The following is an 18,587-nucleotide window of genomic DNA, read 5'->3' on the forward strand; positions in this document are numbered from 1 at the left end:
GGGGGGGGGGCGTGTCGGGAGTGGCTAGGCGCGGGGCAGGGCTTGAGGCCCAGGGCAGAACACTCAGAGCTAAGGTGCTGTTTGTGCTCTCAGCATCAGACAAGCACTGGACTAACTCTCAGCATCAGACAAACACTAGACTATCTGTCTCAACTCGGCAAATTTTATTTAGAAAAAATGGTGGATTAGGGGAGAAAGTGACAGCGCTCACTAAGTCAGGGTCTTAGAAAATAAACCTTAACCCTTCTGTAGCACCGTTAGTCTTTTCTATCACTGCTAAACCTCCCTCGGCTTCCGCAGCAGGGCAAAGCTTATGTCCCTTGCCGAAGGAGAGTGGACGGTGAAGGTGCCTGGAAACGGCCAGAGAAGAGGCCTAGGCGATCGATGTTGCGATGGAGGACACTGTGTAGCACAGCCAGATGGGGTCCTCCTTCACCTCCACCTTCCCTGGAGAAGTCCCGGATGAAGCGGCCACGCTCGGACTGAAAGATGAACTTCTGGGGCAAGGGGCCATGCTCCCGGAGAAAGCCCCAGACACTAAGCAGCAATAGACGCACTTCAAAGGGTGCCAGTTGGCTAAATACCTCATGCATATTACCTAGGGCTGGTGGCAAGAGGCTTCCCTCAGCCATGACAGCCACCAGGGTGCAAGATGCCTCCAGGTGCCAGGGGGAGTGGGCAGTATCAGGGTGGCGAGAGGCTTCCCAATGGCCCAACAAGGCAGCCAGCAGCCCCCGAAGCAGCACGGAGCAGTAGCACAGGGCGGGGGGAGCGGCTGCAACCAACTTCAACAACTCAAAAAGCAAGGGCTGTTCCCGGAAGCGTCGGCCAATACGAAGATCCCGCTCCACAGTGGCCCGGGCATGTTCCTCTGGGGGCCAGGCCAGTTCAGCTCCAGCTGCATCAGGACACACACTCTCTACTAAGGTCACTGCTACTGCCTTGGCTGCCTCTGGGCTGAGGGTGGGAGCACCCCAGCAACCCCCACATTCAGTGCCCCCTGGGGCACTACAGCAGTGCACCAAAAGGCTGAGAAGGCTCTGGGTATTATAGATCACTTCCTGCTGGTTTCGAGACTGAACAAACTTGGGTGGCTTTAAGCCACGGCCAATGACTCCAGCGTGGAAAACTGACCAGATCCCGCCAGGACCTGGAACAGCTGCAGTGTGCCGCCGATTAGTGTCCAACAGGGAGGCAGAAGCCAAAGGAGCTGAAACAACTGAGAGAGTCTCATTTTCCCCATCTACTTCCCCTCCAAACAGTTCTGTGTTGCCCCGGTGTAGGGCTCCCTCAACTAGCAGCTGTAGGACAGCCTTGAGCCCAGCTGGGGAAGTCTGAGAAAGTCGGGTGAGAAGCTGGGAGGCTGAGGCCACACCTGGAGGTCCATGCAGCCTCAGAGAGGCAAAGAAGTGATGCACCCCAGCCCTTACCAGTCCCAGGAGTTGAGAGGGAGACAGGGCTTGCAGAGGAAAGGGACAGATAGCCAGGAGAGAGGCAGCAGCTTCAGCTACTTCCTCCTCAGGATGTAGCAGGAGAGGAGCCAGGTCAGACAGATGTGCTGACGCAGACTCCCCAAACTGGGCACTTAGGGCTGCAGGGCCCTCACCACCCTGCTGTTCCCAGCCCACTAACAGTGCCAAATTGCGCAGGAACCGGGCTGTGAAGGGAGGCTGTAAAGTCCCTGCATGCACCCGAGCCAGGCAACTTCTGAAGGCCAGGGGGAGGAGGCCAGAGAGACTGACTACCAACCCTGCGTATAACTGGGTTGCCAAACTCAATTCTTCAGGGCTTCGAGCTCTGCTCAGTAGATGACCCAAGGCCTCAGGTCCACAGCTTGGCCGAGTATAGACAGATAGCAAGCCAAGGAGCTGATGCTGCCACAGGAAGCGCTTCCGTTCCAGCCGTAATGTCTCTCCACACAGCTCTCCAACATGGTTTCTTAGCGCATCTAGAAAGGGCACTGGGCGAGGAGGTGGGGGTGGGCCCAGGACCCCTTCCCCAGGAGACCCTCCCCTGTGATGAACCAGTTTTTGCAGGTGCAGCAGCAGCAGCTGGATCAGCCGATCACAGGCCTCTCGCACAGTGTCTGGCACAGCAAGGCCCTGGGTGGTAATAACTGAAGCAGGCATAGCTGTGTCCACCAGGAATTGCAACAGGCGGTAGGCACCTGCTCCAGAGGCCTGGCTCACCAGGTGCACAGCCAGGTTCAGCATGTTGTCCAGCTCCTCTCGAGGGAAGCCCTGCAGGTGTTGCTGCAGCTGGCTCAGCACAGATGGGGGCTTGAGGCAATCCACAAGTTCTCCAGAGACTGTGCCTAGCAAAGCTGGTGACATGACTGCCAACTGCAACAGGAAGGGAACTGTGGCCTGAAGAGAAGCATCCCCACCTCGGCCGCCAGTGCCTCCTGCCAGGCTATCATGGAACATTCGAAGGAGCTCCCGTCTGATACTGTCTCCATGGCGGGAAGCCAGGTGCCCTAGAATGCCTACAACTGAGGCAATCTTGGGCACCCGTTTCTCCCCAGAGATGGCAGGAGACCCAGGGAATGGATCTGTAGAGGGGGTTTGAGAAGAGCTTCCACCACCACCACCAGCTCCACCTCCAGCCCCACCATGGACACAAAAGTCCTTAAGGCCACAGGAAAGGACTCGGGAGATGATGGTGCCAGGAAAAGAGGAGCCAATATGTGCCACAACCCAGTCAAAGTGTGGAGAATGCTGGACAGACGTGTCCAACAAGGCATCCACACATGCATCTGGGCAGCTACCAATAAGAGCTGAGAGGCACTGCACGTAGATGTCCATTAACGTGCGGGTGGCCCTACAGCCCATCCACAACTGCAGCAGTTCATTGAGAGAGCCAGTGGCATGGGGGACACGCTGATGCTGGCCTGAATATGTACTGCTCAGTTGTCCCATGAGGTCAATGGACCATGCACTAATCACAGGTGCCCAGGCCTTTGGATTGGCTCGGATAAACTCAGACAGAACCTGCTGTACTTCTTGTACCACATCCTCTAGACCAGGTCCCCCAGCAGGGACATGGGAAGGTGGAGGTGGACGGAGGTGGGGAGGGCCAGCTACAGGACTTTCATCTAGAGCGGACAGGTGGGCTCTGACACTCTCATCAAAAACACCTCTCAAGTGATCCAACACAGCAGCCCGAGCAGGTGGCAAAGATCGGAGCAGCAGAAGACCACAGCGAGCATGTTCCCGAGCTGAGAGTTGGTGACCCAGAATGGGATCTACACCAGTCAGAAAAGCCTTGATTTCCTGGGACAGCTCCTGAGCACTGTAAGGAAGCAACAGCAGATTTAGAGCCCTGGGAGATGTTAGGCCACTTACATTCCTTCTATGAGCTTTAGTTTCCTTCTATGTAAAACAGGGTGAATAACTGTACCTCCTTCATAAGAGCTTACAAACTTAAATATCACATCTGGTTCACATTACTTAATTTTTCACTAGCCCCTGGTGGCTCACACTTGTAATCCTAGCTACTCAGGAAGCAGCGATCAGAAGGATCGAGGTTCAAAGCCAGCCCTGGGCAAATAGTTCAAGAGACACCATCTCAAAAACCATCACAAAGAAGGGTTGGCAGAGTAGCCCAAGAGTTAAGATCCTAGCAAATGTGAGGTCCTGAGTTTAAGCCCAGTGCCACCAGAAAAAAAAACAAAATTTTTTTCAAAACATCAGTAATAGGTAACTCTTTTTGTGGTTCTGGGGTTTGAACTTGGGGCCTTGGGCTTACTAGACAAGCACTCTACCACTTGAACCACCCCCTAATCCAGTAATAAGATTACCAGGTACTTTTTTGGGGGGGGCCGGGTTGATATGCTGGCAATGGAACACTGGGCCTCACACATGCTAAACATTTGTTTTGTCACTGAGCTACATCCCTAGCCAGTTCAGGTACTCTTTAAGATACTGTATATGTACTATTTCAGTTCTGACCACAGCTCAGTGAGGTAGGTCTACTATGATCCCATTTTACAGATAAGAAATAAGAATTTAAGTAGTAAGTCTGTATACTCCAAAAGAGTAGAAACTTTTTCTGTGCTCTTTAACACTGAATTCCCTTCTATTGAGGTCTAGTGTATGAGAAGTTCTCAATAAGTATTTAATTGAATATAGCTTATGTTTCTATAATATCTGCTTTCCGATTTTTTATCATACTTTCCTGCACAACAAAAGCACTCTGGAATCTGCTGTGAATGGAAAGAAAATCAAAACTCCTTATTAAAGACACCCTACCCGTTTTTCCCATATTGTTCAAGAATCCTAGGGCTGGTGGAGTGGCTCCAGTAGTAGAGTGCCTGCCTAGCAAGTGGGAGGCCCTGAGTTCAAACCCCACTACCGCCAAAAGAAAAAAAAAAAAATCCTAACCACCCACCACTGAATCGACAACCACTATTTACCCAGCACCTTCAATGTGCCTGAGAATCAGGGTGTCCCTGGCACAGACAACCCCTTCCCCTCTGGGAACATATGTTTTCCTTTTAGAGGTTCAGAAGACATTGTTTGGGAGGAGGCAAAATCTCCTCCCCCTTATCGTCTTTTCTATCAAAAATAGGGGCTTATAAGACTATGCCATTCCTTTCTGGTTCCTTTACAAAAAATTTTAAAAGCCAGCACAAGAGGAGGGGAGTAGGCAAGGGAAAGGCCAGCAGAAACATTCAAAGGGTTTCTGCGTCTGTATTCTCAGGGAGTCTCCACGAAGTCAAAGTCCTGGGTTTCTTCAGGTTAAAAAGGGCAGGGCGACCATCCCCAAGTTCTGATATCCCCAGGACTCTTGGGAGAGCAAAGCCAAGGGCAGGTGGGCACTGGGGTCTAGTGAGAAGGACCAAAGCCTTGGGAGGGCGGGCACTGGAGCCCAGAGTTTTTAGTGAGCCAATTCCCGAGTTCTGGGAGGACGCGACCAGGAACCTCTCAGAACCCTGAGGCGAGTTCTCGAGGTGGGATCCGGGTCTCTGCCGAGAAGACTGGGGATCGGCGCGGGGGCCTGCGCGGTGGGGAAAGATACCAGGGGCTCTGACTACCTGAGAGGCGCGGGACCGTGGGTGGCAGGGACAGGCCCGGGAGGCCCAGGGGCCCCGGGAGGGTCGCACAACGCGGACATCCCGGAGCCCGAGCCCGAGCCCGAGGCGGGAGCGGCGGAGCGCAGGCGGCGCATGCGCGCTTACGAAAAACGTGAAAGAAACCAGCGCCGAAGCCTCTCAGGAAAACGAATCCGGCGATGTCTGTGCCCCTAGCACATTGGTTCCGTATTGCATAGATGACAGCGGGAAGCCCACCCACCCCACCCACCCCAACGCAACAATTTTTTTCAAACGTCCATTGACAGACTAAAACTAGCTGCGTCCAATCACAAATGGGATTTTTTTTTTCTAACGCCAAAAATACAATTGTGGAACTCACAACTTTTTCAAAATGAAGCGCTAGCCGCGCCGTGGTGGTGTGCGTGTATAATCCCAGCACTGGGGACGCTGAGGCAGGACGATCATGAGTTGGAGACCAGCCTGGGCTAAATAGTAAGACCATCTCAAAAAAAAAAAGAAAATAGTATAAGTAAATAAATAGGGTGACAATGTGTAAAGCAATTAAAGAGGGAAGGGAAGGGGAAAGCTATACCCGCCCCCCATCTTGGGGTGGCTTGGGCTTTTTCTTTGTTTGATTTTGAAGAACCAGAGAGTGTGGCACAAACAGAGCCTCAGAGTCCAGAGAATGCTGTCTTCTTTGACAGAAAAGCCGGTAAGAGGAAGGAAAATTGCTTCTGTCGTAACCCTGCCTCCTGAGCCTCTAAGATGGAACCCATGTGTTTCACGGAGGGCAAGGGATAAAAGCCATTACTCTGTCTGTACCATGGTACCCACTGAAGAGATGGAAAGGAGAGAAAACTCATGAGGAAATAAGAGTAGAAAGGTGGGGTGGGGGAGAGTCCTAAACAAATTGGGCTAACTGGATGAAAGAGTCCGCCCATTCCAATGGAGAGACATCGTTCTATCAATCTCCAGGTTTAGGCTCACTATGGAGACCTTACTCTAACTCTCCACAAACATCTCCAAACCTGGCAGAGCGTTGTTGGTATAATGGTTTCTTCCAAACCTGGAAGAAATGGAGCACAATTGTCAACTACATACGGAGTCTGTACATCTCAGCAAGAGCCCTCACTTGAGTCAGTCTACCTAGATGAGATTCCATCTACTCCAGTTACTAGCTGTGTGTTCGACTTAACCTGTCTATGCTTGTTACCTCTTCTAAATAGCTCATAAGGTTGTTAGAAAAACTGAAGTAAAAGTTCACAGTGTAGCACATAGTGCCTACAATGGTAAGCACTGTATACGCATTAGCTATTATATTATATTTGTTGAAAATGAACACCAAAAATTAAGCTCTTTGACACTAAGAACTTTAGCTTTTATTTATTTATTATTTACTTTAGCAGTTCTGAGAATTAAACCCGCAGCCAAGCCAATCAAACCCACATGCTAAGCTTGCACTCTACCATTGAGCTACATTCCCCAGACCATGTTTTCCTCAGACTGGGATGTAGTTTATGCATGAGGTCCTGGATTCTAAAGCATCACTTAAAGTTTTTTTTTTTTTTTTTTTAAGAGATCAGGAAGACCGTGGTTCGAAGCCTGCCTGAGCAAATAGTTCATGAGATCCTATCTTGAAAATACCCAACATAAAAAAGGGCTAGTGAAGTGGCTCAATTGATAGAGCACCTGCCTTACAAGTGTGAGGCCCTAAGTTCAAATCCCAGTGCCACCAAAAATTTTTTTTTAAAAAAAGCTATATCCTTACCACCCTATAATAGTATTTACCTGGCATTAATTAGTATGTTCTTAACAAATAATCACTGAATAAATGAGAGGGAAGTAGATTTTGAGGTTTGTATTAACCAAAGTACTTATTACCTCACAGGAGGAGAAAGCTAGAATACCAGATGGTATGTGTTAAATATGCTTAAATATACTGTTTGTTTGTTTGTTTGCGACAGCGTCTCACTCTGTAGCCCAGGCTGGCCTCCAACTATTGAACCTCCTGCCTTAGTCTCTGGAATGATGGAATTGCAGGCATGTGCTACCACGTCCATCTGAATATACTATTGAAGTGATTATGCTTAAAAAGCTAAGTAAATGACTCATTCATTGTTATTTGTTTCTATTTTTAGTTCTACTTCTACTACATACCAGAAGGCACTATTCTAAGATAGTAAATACAAGGGGCAATTTCTGACCAGTTGTGGTAACTCATACTTATAATCCCAGCTACATGGGAGGCTGAGGCAGAAGAATCATTTGAGTCTAAGAGGTAAAGGCAAGTATGGGTCATAATGTCTGGAGCCTGTTTTCCCATCTGCAAAATTAGTATGATGACTCTGTGACACACTCTGTGAAGATCACTTAAGATAATTTATGTAAAGTGCTTGGCATAATGCTGGATACAGAAACATCTCTATGCATTACAATAGTGAAATAGGAAGTTTGAAGGACTCTAGAGCTAGGATGCATGGGGCCAAGTCTTTCTATCATATTCTAGCTAGTATCCATGGACGAGGGATTTTCTAGATCTTGGTTTCCACGTCTGTCAAACAGGGACAGTAACATATCTGAGGCAAATAAACATATGTGAGGCTAATGAAATAATACAGGCAAAGAACTTAGGACAGTGTTTGGGCATAGTAAAAGTCTGTATAAAAGTCATCCATTATTGGTATCTTTTTTTGGTGGTGGTGGTACTGGGGTCTGAACTCAGGGCCTCACACTTGCTAGGCAGGTACTCTCCCGCTTGAGCCACTACCCCAGACCCTTTTTGTGTTGTGAATTTTCATGATAGAGTCTTAAGACATATTTGCCCTGACTGGCTTTGAACCTCAATCCTCCAGACTCTGCCCCCTGAGTAGCTAGGATTATAGGTACAAGTTAACAGCACACAGCTAATGACTGGCACTAATCTGTGAAGTGGGACAGAAAATGAGAGGACACTGCTGGACTTTATCTGTTTCAATGTCCTCAGTGGTAGAAATGGTAAGTCTGGAGGAGGGATGAGTGAGGGTTACAGCTGAGTGGTAATTCTCTCTCTCTCTCTTTTGCGAGAGATTTGAATTCATGGCCTTGCACTTGCTCTGCCCCTTGAGCCCACTACATTGGTGCATCTACTTTTATATGTTTGAAATGTTTCCATAATAAAAAAAATAGAAATTAAAAAGCAATTTTAATTCTTTCATCTTACTTAGACTAGAACTCATATCTTTACAGGCCCTAAATTTTTTATGGTACTGGGGTTTGAACTCTGGGCTCCATGCTTACAAAGCAGATGGTCTACTCCTTGAACCACAGCTCCAGTCATTTTGCTCTGGTTATTGTTTTGTTCTTAGGCAGAGGAAATAGTAGGTGAGCTTGGAACACACTGACAGAAAGTAAGGAAGAGAGCCACACACCAGTGGTTCATTCCTATAATCTGAGCTACTCGGGAGGCAGAGATCAGGAGGATTGAAGTTCAAAGCCAGGCTGCGTAAATAGTTTGAGACCTTATCTCAAAAATACCCAACACAGGGCTGGCAGTATGGCTTAAGTGGTAGAGCACCTGCCTAGCAAGTATGAGGCCCTGAATTCAAACCCTAGGACTGCCAAACACAAAACAGAACTGGTAGAGGCTCTTCTTTGTAAATGGTCATGGAAATAATGAATCACTGAATGACAGAAAATCACTTTACAGGACAGTAACAACTAATTCAAGTTAAGACATGTGACCACTGAATGACATAATTGGGGAATGGGTATTTATATAGTTGTCAATTTTCACCCCACAGATTGCTTAATTACAAAGGGTGTTTTCCCTTTTTTCTGTAGAGCTACCATTGGCTGGGTATGGTGGCCCATACCTAGAATCCCTAGAATCCCAGCATTCAGAAATCTAAAGCAAGAGGTTCAAGAGTTCCTTCTGCACAGGCAGCTTTTCCCTTTAAACAACTCAGCCCTGGCTTCCTATAAAGATAAATATTAATATTAAAAGGGAAATATGGAGGCCAATGATGTAGCTCAGTGGTTAGGATGCTTGCCTAACATGCATGAGGCCCTAGGTGTGACCAGAAGAAAGGAAAAAAGGAAATGTTTGGTCTTTATTTAAAAACATAATCCAGCAGAGGAAGCAAGACAAATGAAGTATTTGCCCAAGCTAGTCACACAGGCAATGGTATGACCAGTATTAGGATCCTTACACATCATCCCTACAATAATCTCTACTTTTGTCATTAGGGAGAAAGGGCATCAGAAAAGCTGGCTTCTTGTTGCCTTTGCTCAAGTGAGCTCTGTGGGAATCCTGCTTCTGACTGTCTTCATCCACAGTCACAGACCCCCCTTCTCAAGGTCCATCCCCATCCCTGCACTTAAATCACACACATTATGGTCAAAACTGTACAGCTTTATTACAAATAGAGTGGACTGCTAGAGAGGCCCCTCTGCAAACTTTCTTCTGTAACCTCTTCCCTCCTAACATCCCTTCAGAGGAGCTCAGTAGGGATCTGAGGATAGTGAAAGGGTCAATGCTTTCTCCAAAGTCCTTTGAAGCAACCACCAAATCCTTCTGGCTCCAGTTGAAAATCTTCTGGCAGAAGAAGTAAAACTTTAGCTCTCATCTTCAAGGTTCTCCATGTCTACATCCTGGGGGGGTGTTATCTTCTTTTGTCGTTTGGGCCTTGGTTCACTAGTCCTGGCTGGCTTTGAAGGGGCTTCCACTGAGCAAAGGGAAAGAGGAAGGATCATTAAAGAACCCAAATAAATCCAAGCTCCCTTTCATCTCACCTGTGTGTCCCAGTCTTACCTTCCATGGCTGCCTTTTCTTTCTGGGCAAGTCGGATCTGCTGCAGAAGTTTTCTGCGTTTCTTCCCCGACAGAGTAATGTTGGCACGTGCACTGGACCTGAAGAGCAGGTAGGAATGGTTAACCTTCCTGAGATTGTCAATTGGGTCCAAGACCAAAATTAAAGACTGCGTGAGCTCACAGCCTACCGTACTGTGAGAGGCTAGCAGAGTTTAGGAAAACACACAGCAGACACACATTCCCTGCTTAAAACGTGAGCGTACAAGAAAAGCAGAGAGGTTTTGCCTCCTCTTGAAATTGGCAGCGAGGAAAAAATCGAAGGCGAGGAACAATGAGAAGAGGATCTGTTACTCACGCCCTCTTCTTGAGGTGGTGCCGCGTGATCAACCCTTCGTCTATCACAGCCCCGACTACCCGGTGTTTCAGTCGCCGCTCCCGGTTCAACACCCTCCGGCGCTTGAACAGTTTCTTCTTCAGCTCCTGCGAGGGAAAAGGTTGAGAATCAGACCAAGGCTGCACACAGTCATCGCACCAGGCATCCGCAGATCCCCCTCGATCCCATCCCGGATGAAAGAAGTCTCCAGCCGGACGCCGGTGGCTCACGCCTGTGGTCCTAGTTACTCAGCAGGCAGAGAGGGGGAAAGCCCTTCGAAGCCAGCCCGGGAAAATAGTTCGTAAGACCCTATCTCGAAGAAACCCATCTCAAAAATAGGGCTGGTGGAGTGACTCAAGGCGAAGGGCCTGAGTTCAAGCCCTAGTACAGAAAAAAAAAAAAAAAGGCTCCGAAAAGTTCGGAGAAACAAAGTCGCAGCATCCACACAGTCACCGTTCGCGGACGGTTGATCTTCCCTCCCGGCGCCCCCATTGCTGCGCAGCGACGCTCCCTCGCAGTCGGCGCTTCCGCCCCACGGTAGACACGCACGGCTCCGCCCGCCGCGGCCAATCGCTGCGCGGGGGGCAGTGCCGGGCCTATATAAAGGAGCTCCGGGGGAGCTGAAGACCTCTTGCAGGGTGGCGAGCTGTTAGGTGTGGGGGTTGCGCGGGTGTGCGGGAGGCCGGGCGGTGATCTGGGTCTGGCTTGGGGGGGGCCCTCCTTTTCTTGGCGGGGACTGGGTGTGTGGTCCCACTTCCCGTTATGTACGGAGGCAGAAGGAAAGGGCTCCGTCCCTCTCGGTGCCATGTCTTCGGTGCCGGCGGCTTCCCGTTCGCCGGTTCTATCCTCAAACGCCGAGACACGGGTGTCCCAGCAGGGCAGGTCCAGCGTCCCCCTCCGCCCGCCCCCCGCAGGATGCTCACGCTGTCTTCTTTGGTTTCAGGTCTGCGGACGCCTCCCCAAGAGCGAGAGCTGACGTTTTTCCTCCTCTCTTCCATTTACTGTTGCAATCAATAAAGGCCGTTTGTACCGTAGTAGGGCTGTGTCCGGGTTCTTTTACAGCGGGCTGAGAGCTCGGGGAAGTTGTACGCGTTCTTCAGCGGCGCGGAATTTAGAGACTCCTTTGGACCTCAGGCCCGGGTTAGGGTGCCGGCGACGATTCGCGTAAGGTTCTCTGGCCGACCCTGCGGGGACCTGCACATGGCTGCGCTGAGCCGAACGCTTCAAGTACCTGCTCTAGTGGTGCGGGCGCGCCGAGCCTTGGCGGGTAGGGAAGATAGGGACAGAGTGGGAGGGCAAAGGGGCTTATGGGAGTGTGGTCTCTGAAACTGTGGCTTTTCAAAGTAAACCCCAGAGTGCTTGTGCGCCGTTTTTGCTGAGGAGAGACAGAAACCCGACACCGGATAACACACCCTCCACCCGCATCCACAGGCTCCCTGGCCGGTAGTTGCTTGGCTGACCGCCGCCTCTGGGATCGGCTCCATGCCCAGCCGCGTCCAGGCAGTGTCCCCACCTTCGACTGGTTCTTTGGCTATGAGGAAATCGAGGGACTGCTACTTCCACTGCTGCAGGAGGCACGGGCTGCCTGCCTACTGCGGGTGCTGGATGTGGGCTGTGGAACCTCAAGCCTGTGCACAGGCCTCTACACCAAGTCCCCACACCCCGTGGATGTGCTAGGGGTGGACTTTTCTCCCGTGGCTGTGGCCCACATGAACAGCATTCTGGAGGGCCAAGGCCAAACCCTCCTATGCCCTGGGCACCCTGCATCCCGTCTCCGCTTCATGCAGGCTGATGCCCAGAATCTGGAGACGGTGGCTCCCTCAGGCTCCTTCCAACTAGTGCTGGACAAGGGCACCTGGGACGCTGTTGCCAGGGGTGGTCTGCCTGGGACTTACCAGCTGTTATCAGAATGCCTGAGAGTCCTAAGCCCCCAGGGGACCCTGATTCAATTCTCAGATGAGGATCCTGACGTGCGTCTGCCCTGCCTGGAGCAAAGATCCCATGGCTGGACTGTGACTGTGCAGGAGTTAGGCCCTTTCAAGGGCATTACCTACTTTGCTTACTTGGTTAAAGGCTCTCATTAAAGATATTTTAGTCCGACCTTAGTGTTTTCTGTTGGGCAAGAAGAAGGTTGGAGATAGTTTTGGTTTTGCAATATGGGTGCCTTCCTCCCCCAGCCCCCTACTCATCTGCAGAGTGGGAATGAAACCAATAACCATACATGGATAGTTAGCAGTGCCAGGCACAAGGTGAATGCCGAGAACAGAAGGTGCAAATGCGCCATTCCTTGCTTCAATTAACTGGAATTCCTAAAAACAGCAGATAGGAATTGTATCTAAATCCCAGCATTGGCTTGGGTGGCCCATGGCCTAACTGCTGAGGCTCACTTTTCTCATTTATTAAGAGGGGGACACTGAAACAATGGGTAGAAAGGCTCCTAAAACTAACCTAGGTGGAATGTTAGAGGAAGAGAGAACAATACTCACCCCCAAAGGTATTGAGAGATGGGAAATGGGAATATTCCACAATGCAGCTTCTATAGATATTGGAGCCTGTTGCTGGGTCCCAAAGAGGACAAGGTTTGGGGGCCTCCTGACACTCTGTGATCTCAGGAATCCAGCAGGCTTGTTGGTCTTCCTGTTCCTGCCCCCAGCTGAGTCCAGGGTTAAATATTCTTAAGGGTTCACTGGGGTCCTGTGGGCTCCAGGCCCAGCCTGGGGAGAGAGGAACAGTTAACCCATTAGCAATGAAAAAATAGATATTCCTGGTATCTTATAATTATTTTTTTTTTGTGGTACCCCAGGGACTTGCCCATTCGGGCTGTACCACTGAGCTACATCCCAAACATCTGGATATATTTTTGAATCTTTACATGGAACTTTTTATTGGCAGCACTGGGGTTTGAACTCAAAGTCTCCACACTTGCTAGGTATGCACTCTTACACTTGAGCCACTTCACCAACCCTTGAATCTTTAAATGATTTTAAAAATGAGGGCTGGCGGAGTAGCTCAAGTGGTAGAGCACCTGCCTAGTAAGCCTAAGGCCCTGAGATCGAAAACCCCTGTACCACAAAAAAAAAAAAAATTATAAAATGAATTTGTAATGTCTTTGTTTATAAAAATAATGAAATCAAGCTGGGCACCAGTGGATCATGTCTGTAATCCTAGCTACTTAGGAGGTTGGACAAATAGTTCCAGAGACCCCCCCAATTCCAAAATAATCAGTGCAAAATGGAATGAAGGTGTGTGTAAACGCCTGAATTCAAACTCCAGTCCCACAAAAAAGGAAGGAAGACAAGGGTTAATGCACCTGTCTGGCAAGTGCAAGGTCCTAAGTTCAAACTCCAGTACTGACACCAGGCCCCAGCCCCGCCTGCACACACACACACAAAGTAAGATGTTGCTCGGCAAGGTGGATCACACCTGTAATCCTGACTACTCAGGAGGTACAGATCTGGAAAATCAGGCCAGCCTGGGCAAAAAATATTCTTGAGACCACCATCTACTCATCAGGCGTGGTAACGCCGTGCTTGTCATCCCAGCTACAAGGGAAGTAAATAGGAGGATCTTGGGCAGGGCTGGGGAAAAAAAATAATAAAGGACATGGGACTCTTCCAAAAAAAAAAAAAAAAACAACAACAGCAAAAATCAGTGGAGTAGCTCCAGTGGTAGAATGCTTGTCTAGCAAGCGCAAAAAGCTCTTGAGTTCAAACCCTAGTACTTCTGGGAGAAAAAAAAAAGGACAGGCTAGGGGTATAGCTCAGTGGGAGAGTGTGTGTCCTCAGCATGAACTAGGTTCTAGATTCAATCCCTAGCACCAAAAAGCAAAGTAAGACAGCAATTTCAATCAAGAACCTTGACTTCCTCACTAATAAAGGATTATCTCTCTCACAGGATTGCTCTGAAAGTCATAAGGAAAAGGTGTTTAGCAAAGTGCCTGGCACATAGTAAATGTTTAAAAAAGTAAAAAAAGAAAAAAAAAAAAAAAAAAAAAAAGCCAGGTCCTGTTGACATCCTAGCTACTCAGGAGGTAGAAATCAGGAGGATCATAGGTCAAAGCCAGCCCTGGGCAAATAGTTCTTGAGACCCTATCTGAAAAATACCCAACATAAAACAGGGCTGATGGAATGGCTCAGGCGATAGAGCACCTGCTCAGCAAGTATGAAGTCCTGAGTTCAAACCCCAATACCACACACACACACACACACACACACACACACACACATGCATACAGAAAGACTACCTTTTATAATAATACACAGACATGGAAAAAAGTCCAGGAGGAAAGACATCTAAAACATTATTTGTACTGGTCAGATTTAGAGTAATTTTATCATCTTTTTCCCCAACAATGTAAATATTTTAAAATATTAAAAGTACAGATTAGGTCATCTACATAGTTCCAAGCCAGCCTGAGCTATATAGTGAGACCCTGTCTGAAGGAAAAAAGAAAAAAAAAAAAAAGACTGGCAGCATGACTCAAGCAGTAGAGCACCTGCCTAGCAAGTGAGGCCAAGAATTCAAACCACAGTACTGCAAAAAAAAATAAAGAAAGAAAGGTGCAGATTAGGGCTAGCATTCAAGGCACTGAGTTCAATCCCTAGAATAGCAAAAAGAAATCAAAATACAAGTACAGATTAATTAAAAGGTGTCACCCATTTTGACATCAGAATGGCTCTCTAAACCTGTTGTGGTTATACATATCTACAGTCCTAGCACTCAGCATGACACAGGAGAATCTCTAGTTTGAGGACAGTCTGGGCTGTTTCAAACAAACAACTGGGGGCATTGTTTAAATGGTAAAGTGCCTGTGCAAATGTTAGACCCTGAGTTCAACCCTCAGTACTGCCAATCAATCAATCAATCAATCCCTGTACCTGCTGTTTAATGTTCAACCTTATCAAATGTCTTGACTTTTCTCTCCAGTATTACCACGTTTATATATTTTCGTATTTATTTATGTATATTTGTATGGGTGAGTCTGGTAGTGGGGATTAAACTGAGCACTTTATCACTGAGCTAACTGCCCTCAGCCCCTTTCTAAATTTATTGAGTACCTACTGTGTGCCTGGAACTACTGACTGACACACTGAGTGTTCCATTTTGGCCTTGTCTAGAACATCCAGATCACAATGGCCCAACTAAACCAGCCACTTCCCTCACCTGGCTCTTCACTTTGGTCCTGGAAGAAGGCCTCAGCCTCCCCTTCATCATCATCAGTGAGCAGCAGCAGCTCCTCATGTGGCCATTGGAGACCCCCATGGTCTTCTTCATTCACCTCTGAGGCTTCCACCACAATAGAAGGGAGATGGGACTTTTGAGAGACAACCTGAATAAAGACAGCAGGGGAGTTGGGACAGTTTGGAGGATAAGGCAGCAGCAGGACGCAGGGTAAAAAAGTACTAACCTGAACATCCTTGTGACCTTCAACCTTGCCAATCTCTTCTCTGTCCTTCCAGAGAGTATTGGTCAACCTGGGACTTTCTGGGTGCCAGGAGTAGCCTGGGCTATCTTTAGGCCATGGTTCATCCTCTTTGCTGGTCCCTGGCACAAGGGCCATAGTGGTGATTCCAAGAGTACAGGACAATTGAACTCTAACTAAAGTACCCCGACCCAGCGCACCACGCAGACTGCTCCTTTAATCTTCTTTGGAGCTGACCCCTTAATCACTGCTGAAGAGAAGAGTATGACATGCTAGGAGATTATGGGCCTTCCAGGGGAGGGAGGTGCCCAAGAGGGGCATAGGAGCTTTATTTCTATTTACACTCTGGACACTGTGGATAGCAGCCAGGGTCAGAGATAAGGGCATCTGGATTAAAGCCCTGTGAGTGAAGAGCTGTGATAATGAACTTGGAACTTTCTAACGCCTTACTGACTTTCAAAAGATGGCTTATTTGTATCTTATTTAATGAATATTTGTGTGCTGTTTACTGTTTGCCAGGGACTTTTTTTTTTTTTTTTTTTTTGGTGGTGATGGTACTGGGTTTGAACTCAGGGCCTCACACTTAGCTAGACAGGTGCTCTACCACTTGAGTCACTCTGCCAGCCTCAAAGAAACTTTTTTTATGTGTATAGAACTTGGGATTGACCTGAGAGCCTCACACTTACAAGGCAAGCACTCTGTATCATTCAAACAATGAATGCCAGGAGAGGAGAAAAGTAAGAGGCTCTTTGTTTTATTCTACACTCCACTTTTTTAACATATTTTTTTTTCTTTCAGCGGAATCAGGGTTTGAACTCAGGATCTCATGCTTGCTTCCTAGCTGTACCACTTGAGCCACTAAGACAATCCTTTTTTGTGTTGGTTATTTTTGAGATAGGGTCTTTGGAAGCCTTTGGCTTCCAAAGGTGATCCTCCTGATCTCTGCCTCCCAAATAGCTGGAATTACAGGCCTAAACCATGCCAGCCCTGTAATCCAACCCTGTACACTTGGCTTTGAGTCTGTAGGTGTTTTTTGTTTTTTTTTTCAGTATTGGGGCTTGAACTCAAGGCCTACACCTTGAGCCACTCCACCAGATTTTTTTTGTGAAGGGTTTTTTTTCGAGATAAGGTCTTGCACAACTATTTGCCTGGGCTGGCTTCAAACCTCTATCCTACCGATCTCTCCCTCCTGAGTAGCTAGGATTACAGGCATGAGTCACCAGTGCCTGGCTTTTTCCTTTCGGTACTGGGGTTTGAACTCAGGGGCTACAACCAGCCCCTTTTTTACGTTTTTTGTGATGTGTTTGTGTGTGTGTGTGTGTGTGTGTGTGTGTTTGTTTGTTTTTAGATAGGGTCTCGTGAACTATTTGGCCGGGGCTGGCTTTGAACCAAGGTCCTCCTGATTTCTGCTTCATGAATAGCTAAGATGACAGGTGTGAGCTACTGGTGCCCTGCAGCTTTTGGTCTTTGTTCTAAAGTTAAACAGATTGGGAGGGGCCAATAGATTGTTATGTGTAAATATTCGGATGACCATATTACAAGACTAATGGTGCAAACAGGAGCTGCCTTTTTTTTTTTTTTTTTTTGGCTAGGCACCACTTTGAGCCAGTCAGTCAGCCCTTTTTTGTGTTGGGTATTTTTTCGAGATAGAGTCTTGAAAGCTATCTTCCTGATTTCTGCCTGAGTAGCTAGATTACAGGTGTGAGCCACCAGCGCTGGGAAATTTTTTTTGTTGGTGGTGGTGCTGTATGCCAGGCAAGGGCTCTACACTCCCAACACTTTTTTTTTTTTTTTTGCGGTACTGGGGCTTGAACTCAGGGCCTTCACCTTGAACCAGTCCACCAACCCTTTTATGTGATGGGTTTTTCGAGAGAGGGCTCGAACTGTTTGCCCGGGCTGGCTTCGAACCGTGGTCCTCCTGATCTCGGCCTCCCTGAGCGGGGATTACAGGCGTGAACCCCAGTTGACTGAACATTTCTATGGTCAGGTATTCTCTAGCCCAGACTCTGCTCTATGGTTCCCTCACCGCCATGCCATGGGTCGCTCTAGCCCGCGCAGGGGGCGGTGAGATGTGGCTGCCTTTCTAGGCTGCGGGAGTCTCCAGAGGGCGCCTCACTGGTCGCTAGGTCCGCCATGGGCAAGGTGCGGAAAGCGCTGGCCGTAGCTGCAATGCTGGGAGCAGGGGCTGGCGTGGGCTCCGCGCTTTTTGCTCTCGTTACCCCAGGAGAGAAGCAGAAACAAGCCATGCTAAAGGTAGAACAACTGAGAGCCCTGAGGTGGGTGGTAGATGGGAGAGCACCCGGCTGGAAGCCGGGACTGCGAACCTCCTTTCGTGCTCGCAGGAGCTGCCGGAGCAGCATCCGCTGCACAGAGACGAGAAGACCAGGACCCAGCACCTAGTGATGGCCACATTGCAGGAGGCCGCGGCTACCCGAGAGAACGTGGCCTGGAGGAAGAACTGGATGGTCAGCGGCAGCGGGAGGTCAGAGTGAGACCAGCGTTGTCCCGATGCGCGCCGGGACCTTGGCTCGAGTGCCGGAGTCCGAGGCGAGCCCTCTCCTCCGCGGGCCGGCCGGGGAACCGGGAGCCGGCGCGTGGCACCCCGGACTCTGGGACCAGGAGGCCCGCCGAGTGAGCATGTTCCCTCAAACCCTGGGCTCGTTGCTTTAACTTGCACTTAGGGGGCCGGACCGAGGCAGAGGGTCGGATGTGGCGAACCCAAGGAATCAATAAATGCTGTTCGTGCAGAGAGTGACCTTCGCAGTCGGACGCCTACCAATGCTTAGCTGTGGGGATCTGCGCTGAGAGCGCGGCTGACCGCGGGAGCTGCCTGCCACGCCCCTCTCCCAGGGAGACCGTGAAGCCCATTGGGTTTAGCGACATTTCAAAACAGGTCATGTGGTCTAAGTTTGAGTGTAGTTCCGGGTAGAACCTAGCGACATACTTAAAATCAGAACTATCTGGAAATC

At 49.0% G+C, this 18,587-nt stretch overlaps 4 protein-coding genes and 1 non-coding gene across 7 annotated transcripts; 3 read left to right on the forward strand and 2 right to left on the reverse strand.

Annotated features, from left to right (window-relative positions):
• Positions 1 to 149: 149 nt before the first annotated feature.
• Ints5 (integrator complex subunit 5) lies at positions 150 to 5,160 on the reverse strand. Its single transcript, XM_020181848.2, has 2 exons — positions 5,036 to 5,160; positions 150 to 3,291 (listed from the first exon to the last, which is right to left on the reverse strand). The coding sequence occupies exons 1-2, from the start codon at positions 5,113 to 5,115 to the stop codon at positions 312 to 314; spliced, it is 3,060 nt and encodes a 1,019-aa protein (XP_020037437.2). The 5' UTR covers positions 5,116 to 5,160; the 3' UTR covers positions 150 to 311.
• Positions 5,161 to 9,404: 4,244 nt separating this feature from the next.
• Lbhd1 (LBH domain containing 1) lies at positions 9,405 to 15,771 on the reverse strand. 2 transcript variants are annotated; one of them, XM_020181851.2, is made up of 6 exons: positions 15,604 to 15,771; positions 15,360 to 15,525; positions 12,683 to 12,910; positions 10,179 to 10,303; positions 9,825 to 9,922; positions 9,405 to 9,738 (listed from the first exon to the last, which is right to left on the reverse strand). In XM_020181851.2, the coding sequence occupies exons 1-6, from the start codon at positions 15,754 to 15,756 to the stop codon at positions 9,708 to 9,710; spliced, it is 801 nt and encodes a 266-aa protein (XP_020037440.1). In that variant the 5' UTR covers positions 15,757 to 15,771; the 3' UTR covers positions 9,405 to 9,707. The 2 variants fall into 2 exon arrangements, with proteins under 2 accessions (XP_020037440.1, XP_073903414.1); XM_074047313.1 differs by having other exon boundaries at positions 15,360 to 15,771.
• Positions 10,749 to 12,296, forward strand: Cskmt (citrate synthase lysine methyltransferase). Of its 2 annotated transcripts, XM_020181854.2 has the most exons (3): positions 10,749 to 10,849; positions 11,140 to 11,463; positions 11,628 to 12,296. In XM_020181854.2, the coding sequence occupies exons 2-3, from the start codon at positions 11,397 to 11,399 to the stop codon at positions 12,278 to 12,280; spliced, it is 720 nt and encodes a 239-aa protein (XP_020037443.1). In that variant the 5' UTR covers positions 10,749 to 10,849; positions 11,140 to 11,396; the 3' UTR covers positions 12,281 to 12,296. The 2 variants fall into 2 exon arrangements, with proteins under 2 accessions (XP_020037443.1, XP_020037442.1); XM_020181853.2 differs by lacking the exon at positions 10,749 to 10,849 and having other exon boundaries at positions 10,860 to 11,463.
• LOC141416514 (small nucleolar RNA SNORA57) lies at positions 10,913 to 11,061 on the forward strand. The gene has a single exon (XR_012441206.1). It is a non-coding gene; the product is annotated as a small nucleolar RNA SNORA57 (small nucleolar RNA).
• Positions 15,772 to 17,640: 1,869 nt separating the features above from the next.
• Uqcc3 (ubiquinol-cytochrome c reductase complex assembly factor 3) lies at positions 17,641 to 18,373 on the forward strand. The gene is made up of 2 exons (XM_020181855.2): positions 17,641 to 17,871; positions 17,961 to 18,373. The coding sequence occupies exons 1-2, from the start codon at positions 17,752 to 17,754 to the stop codon at positions 18,108 to 18,110; spliced, it is 270 nt and encodes an 89-aa protein (XP_020037444.1). The 5' UTR covers positions 17,641 to 17,751; the 3' UTR covers positions 18,111 to 18,373.
• Positions 18,374 to 18,587: the final 214 nt, after the last annotated feature.

The sequence above is a fragment of the Castor canadensis genome, chromosome 1, assembly GCF_047511655.1.
Source record: "Castor canadensis chromosome 1, mCasCan1.hap1v2, whole genome shotgun sequence".
NCBI lineage: Eukaryota > Metazoa > Chordata > Mammalia > Rodentia > Castoridae > Castor > Castor canadensis.

What these genes read in the sequence shown, in the direction of transcription:
- Cskmt (XM_020181854.2), top strand. Translation starts at nt 11,397, where the DNA reads ATGGCTGCGCTGAGCCGAACGCTTCAAGTACCTGCTCTAGTGGTGCGG. An exon ending in GGCGCGCCGAGCCTTGGCGG is followed by an intron (nt 11,464 to 11,627) that starts GTAGGGAAGATA and finishes CCGCATCCACAG; the next exon opens with GCTCCCTGGCCGGTAGTTGC.
- Uqcc3 (XM_020181855.2), top strand. Translation starts at nt 17,752, where the DNA reads ATGGGCAAGGTGCGGAAAGCGCTGGCCGTAGCTGCAATGCTGGGAGCA. An exon ending in AGAAACAAGCCATGCTAAAG is followed by an intron (nt 17,872 to 17,960) that starts GTAGAACAACTG and finishes TCGTGCTCGCAG; the next exon opens with GAGCTGCCGGAGCAGCATCC.
- Ints5 (XM_020181848.2), bottom strand. Translation starts at nt 5,115, where the DNA reads ATGTCCGCGTTGTGCGACCCTCCCGGGGCCCCTGGGCCTCCCGGGCCT. An exon ending in CACGGTCCCGCGCCTCTCAG is followed by an intron (nt 3,292 to 5,035) that starts GTAGTCAGAGCC and finishes GCTTCCTTACAG; the next exon opens with TGCTCAGGAGCTGTCCCAGG.
- Lbhd1 (XM_074047313.1), bottom strand. Translation starts at nt 15,756, where the DNA reads ATGGCCCTTGTGCCAGGGACCAGCAAAGAGGATGAACCATGGCCTAAA. An exon ending in GGACCAAAGTGAAGAGCCAG is followed by an intron (nt 12,911 to 15,359) that starts GTGAGGGAAGTG and finishes CTCTCTCCCCAG; the next exon opens with GCTGGGCCTGGAGCCCACAG. An exon ending in AGAAAAGGCAGCCATGGAAG is followed by an intron (nt 9,739 to 9,824) that starts GTAAGACTGGGA and finishes CCCTTTGCTCAG; the next exon opens with TGGAAGCCCCTTCAAAGCCA.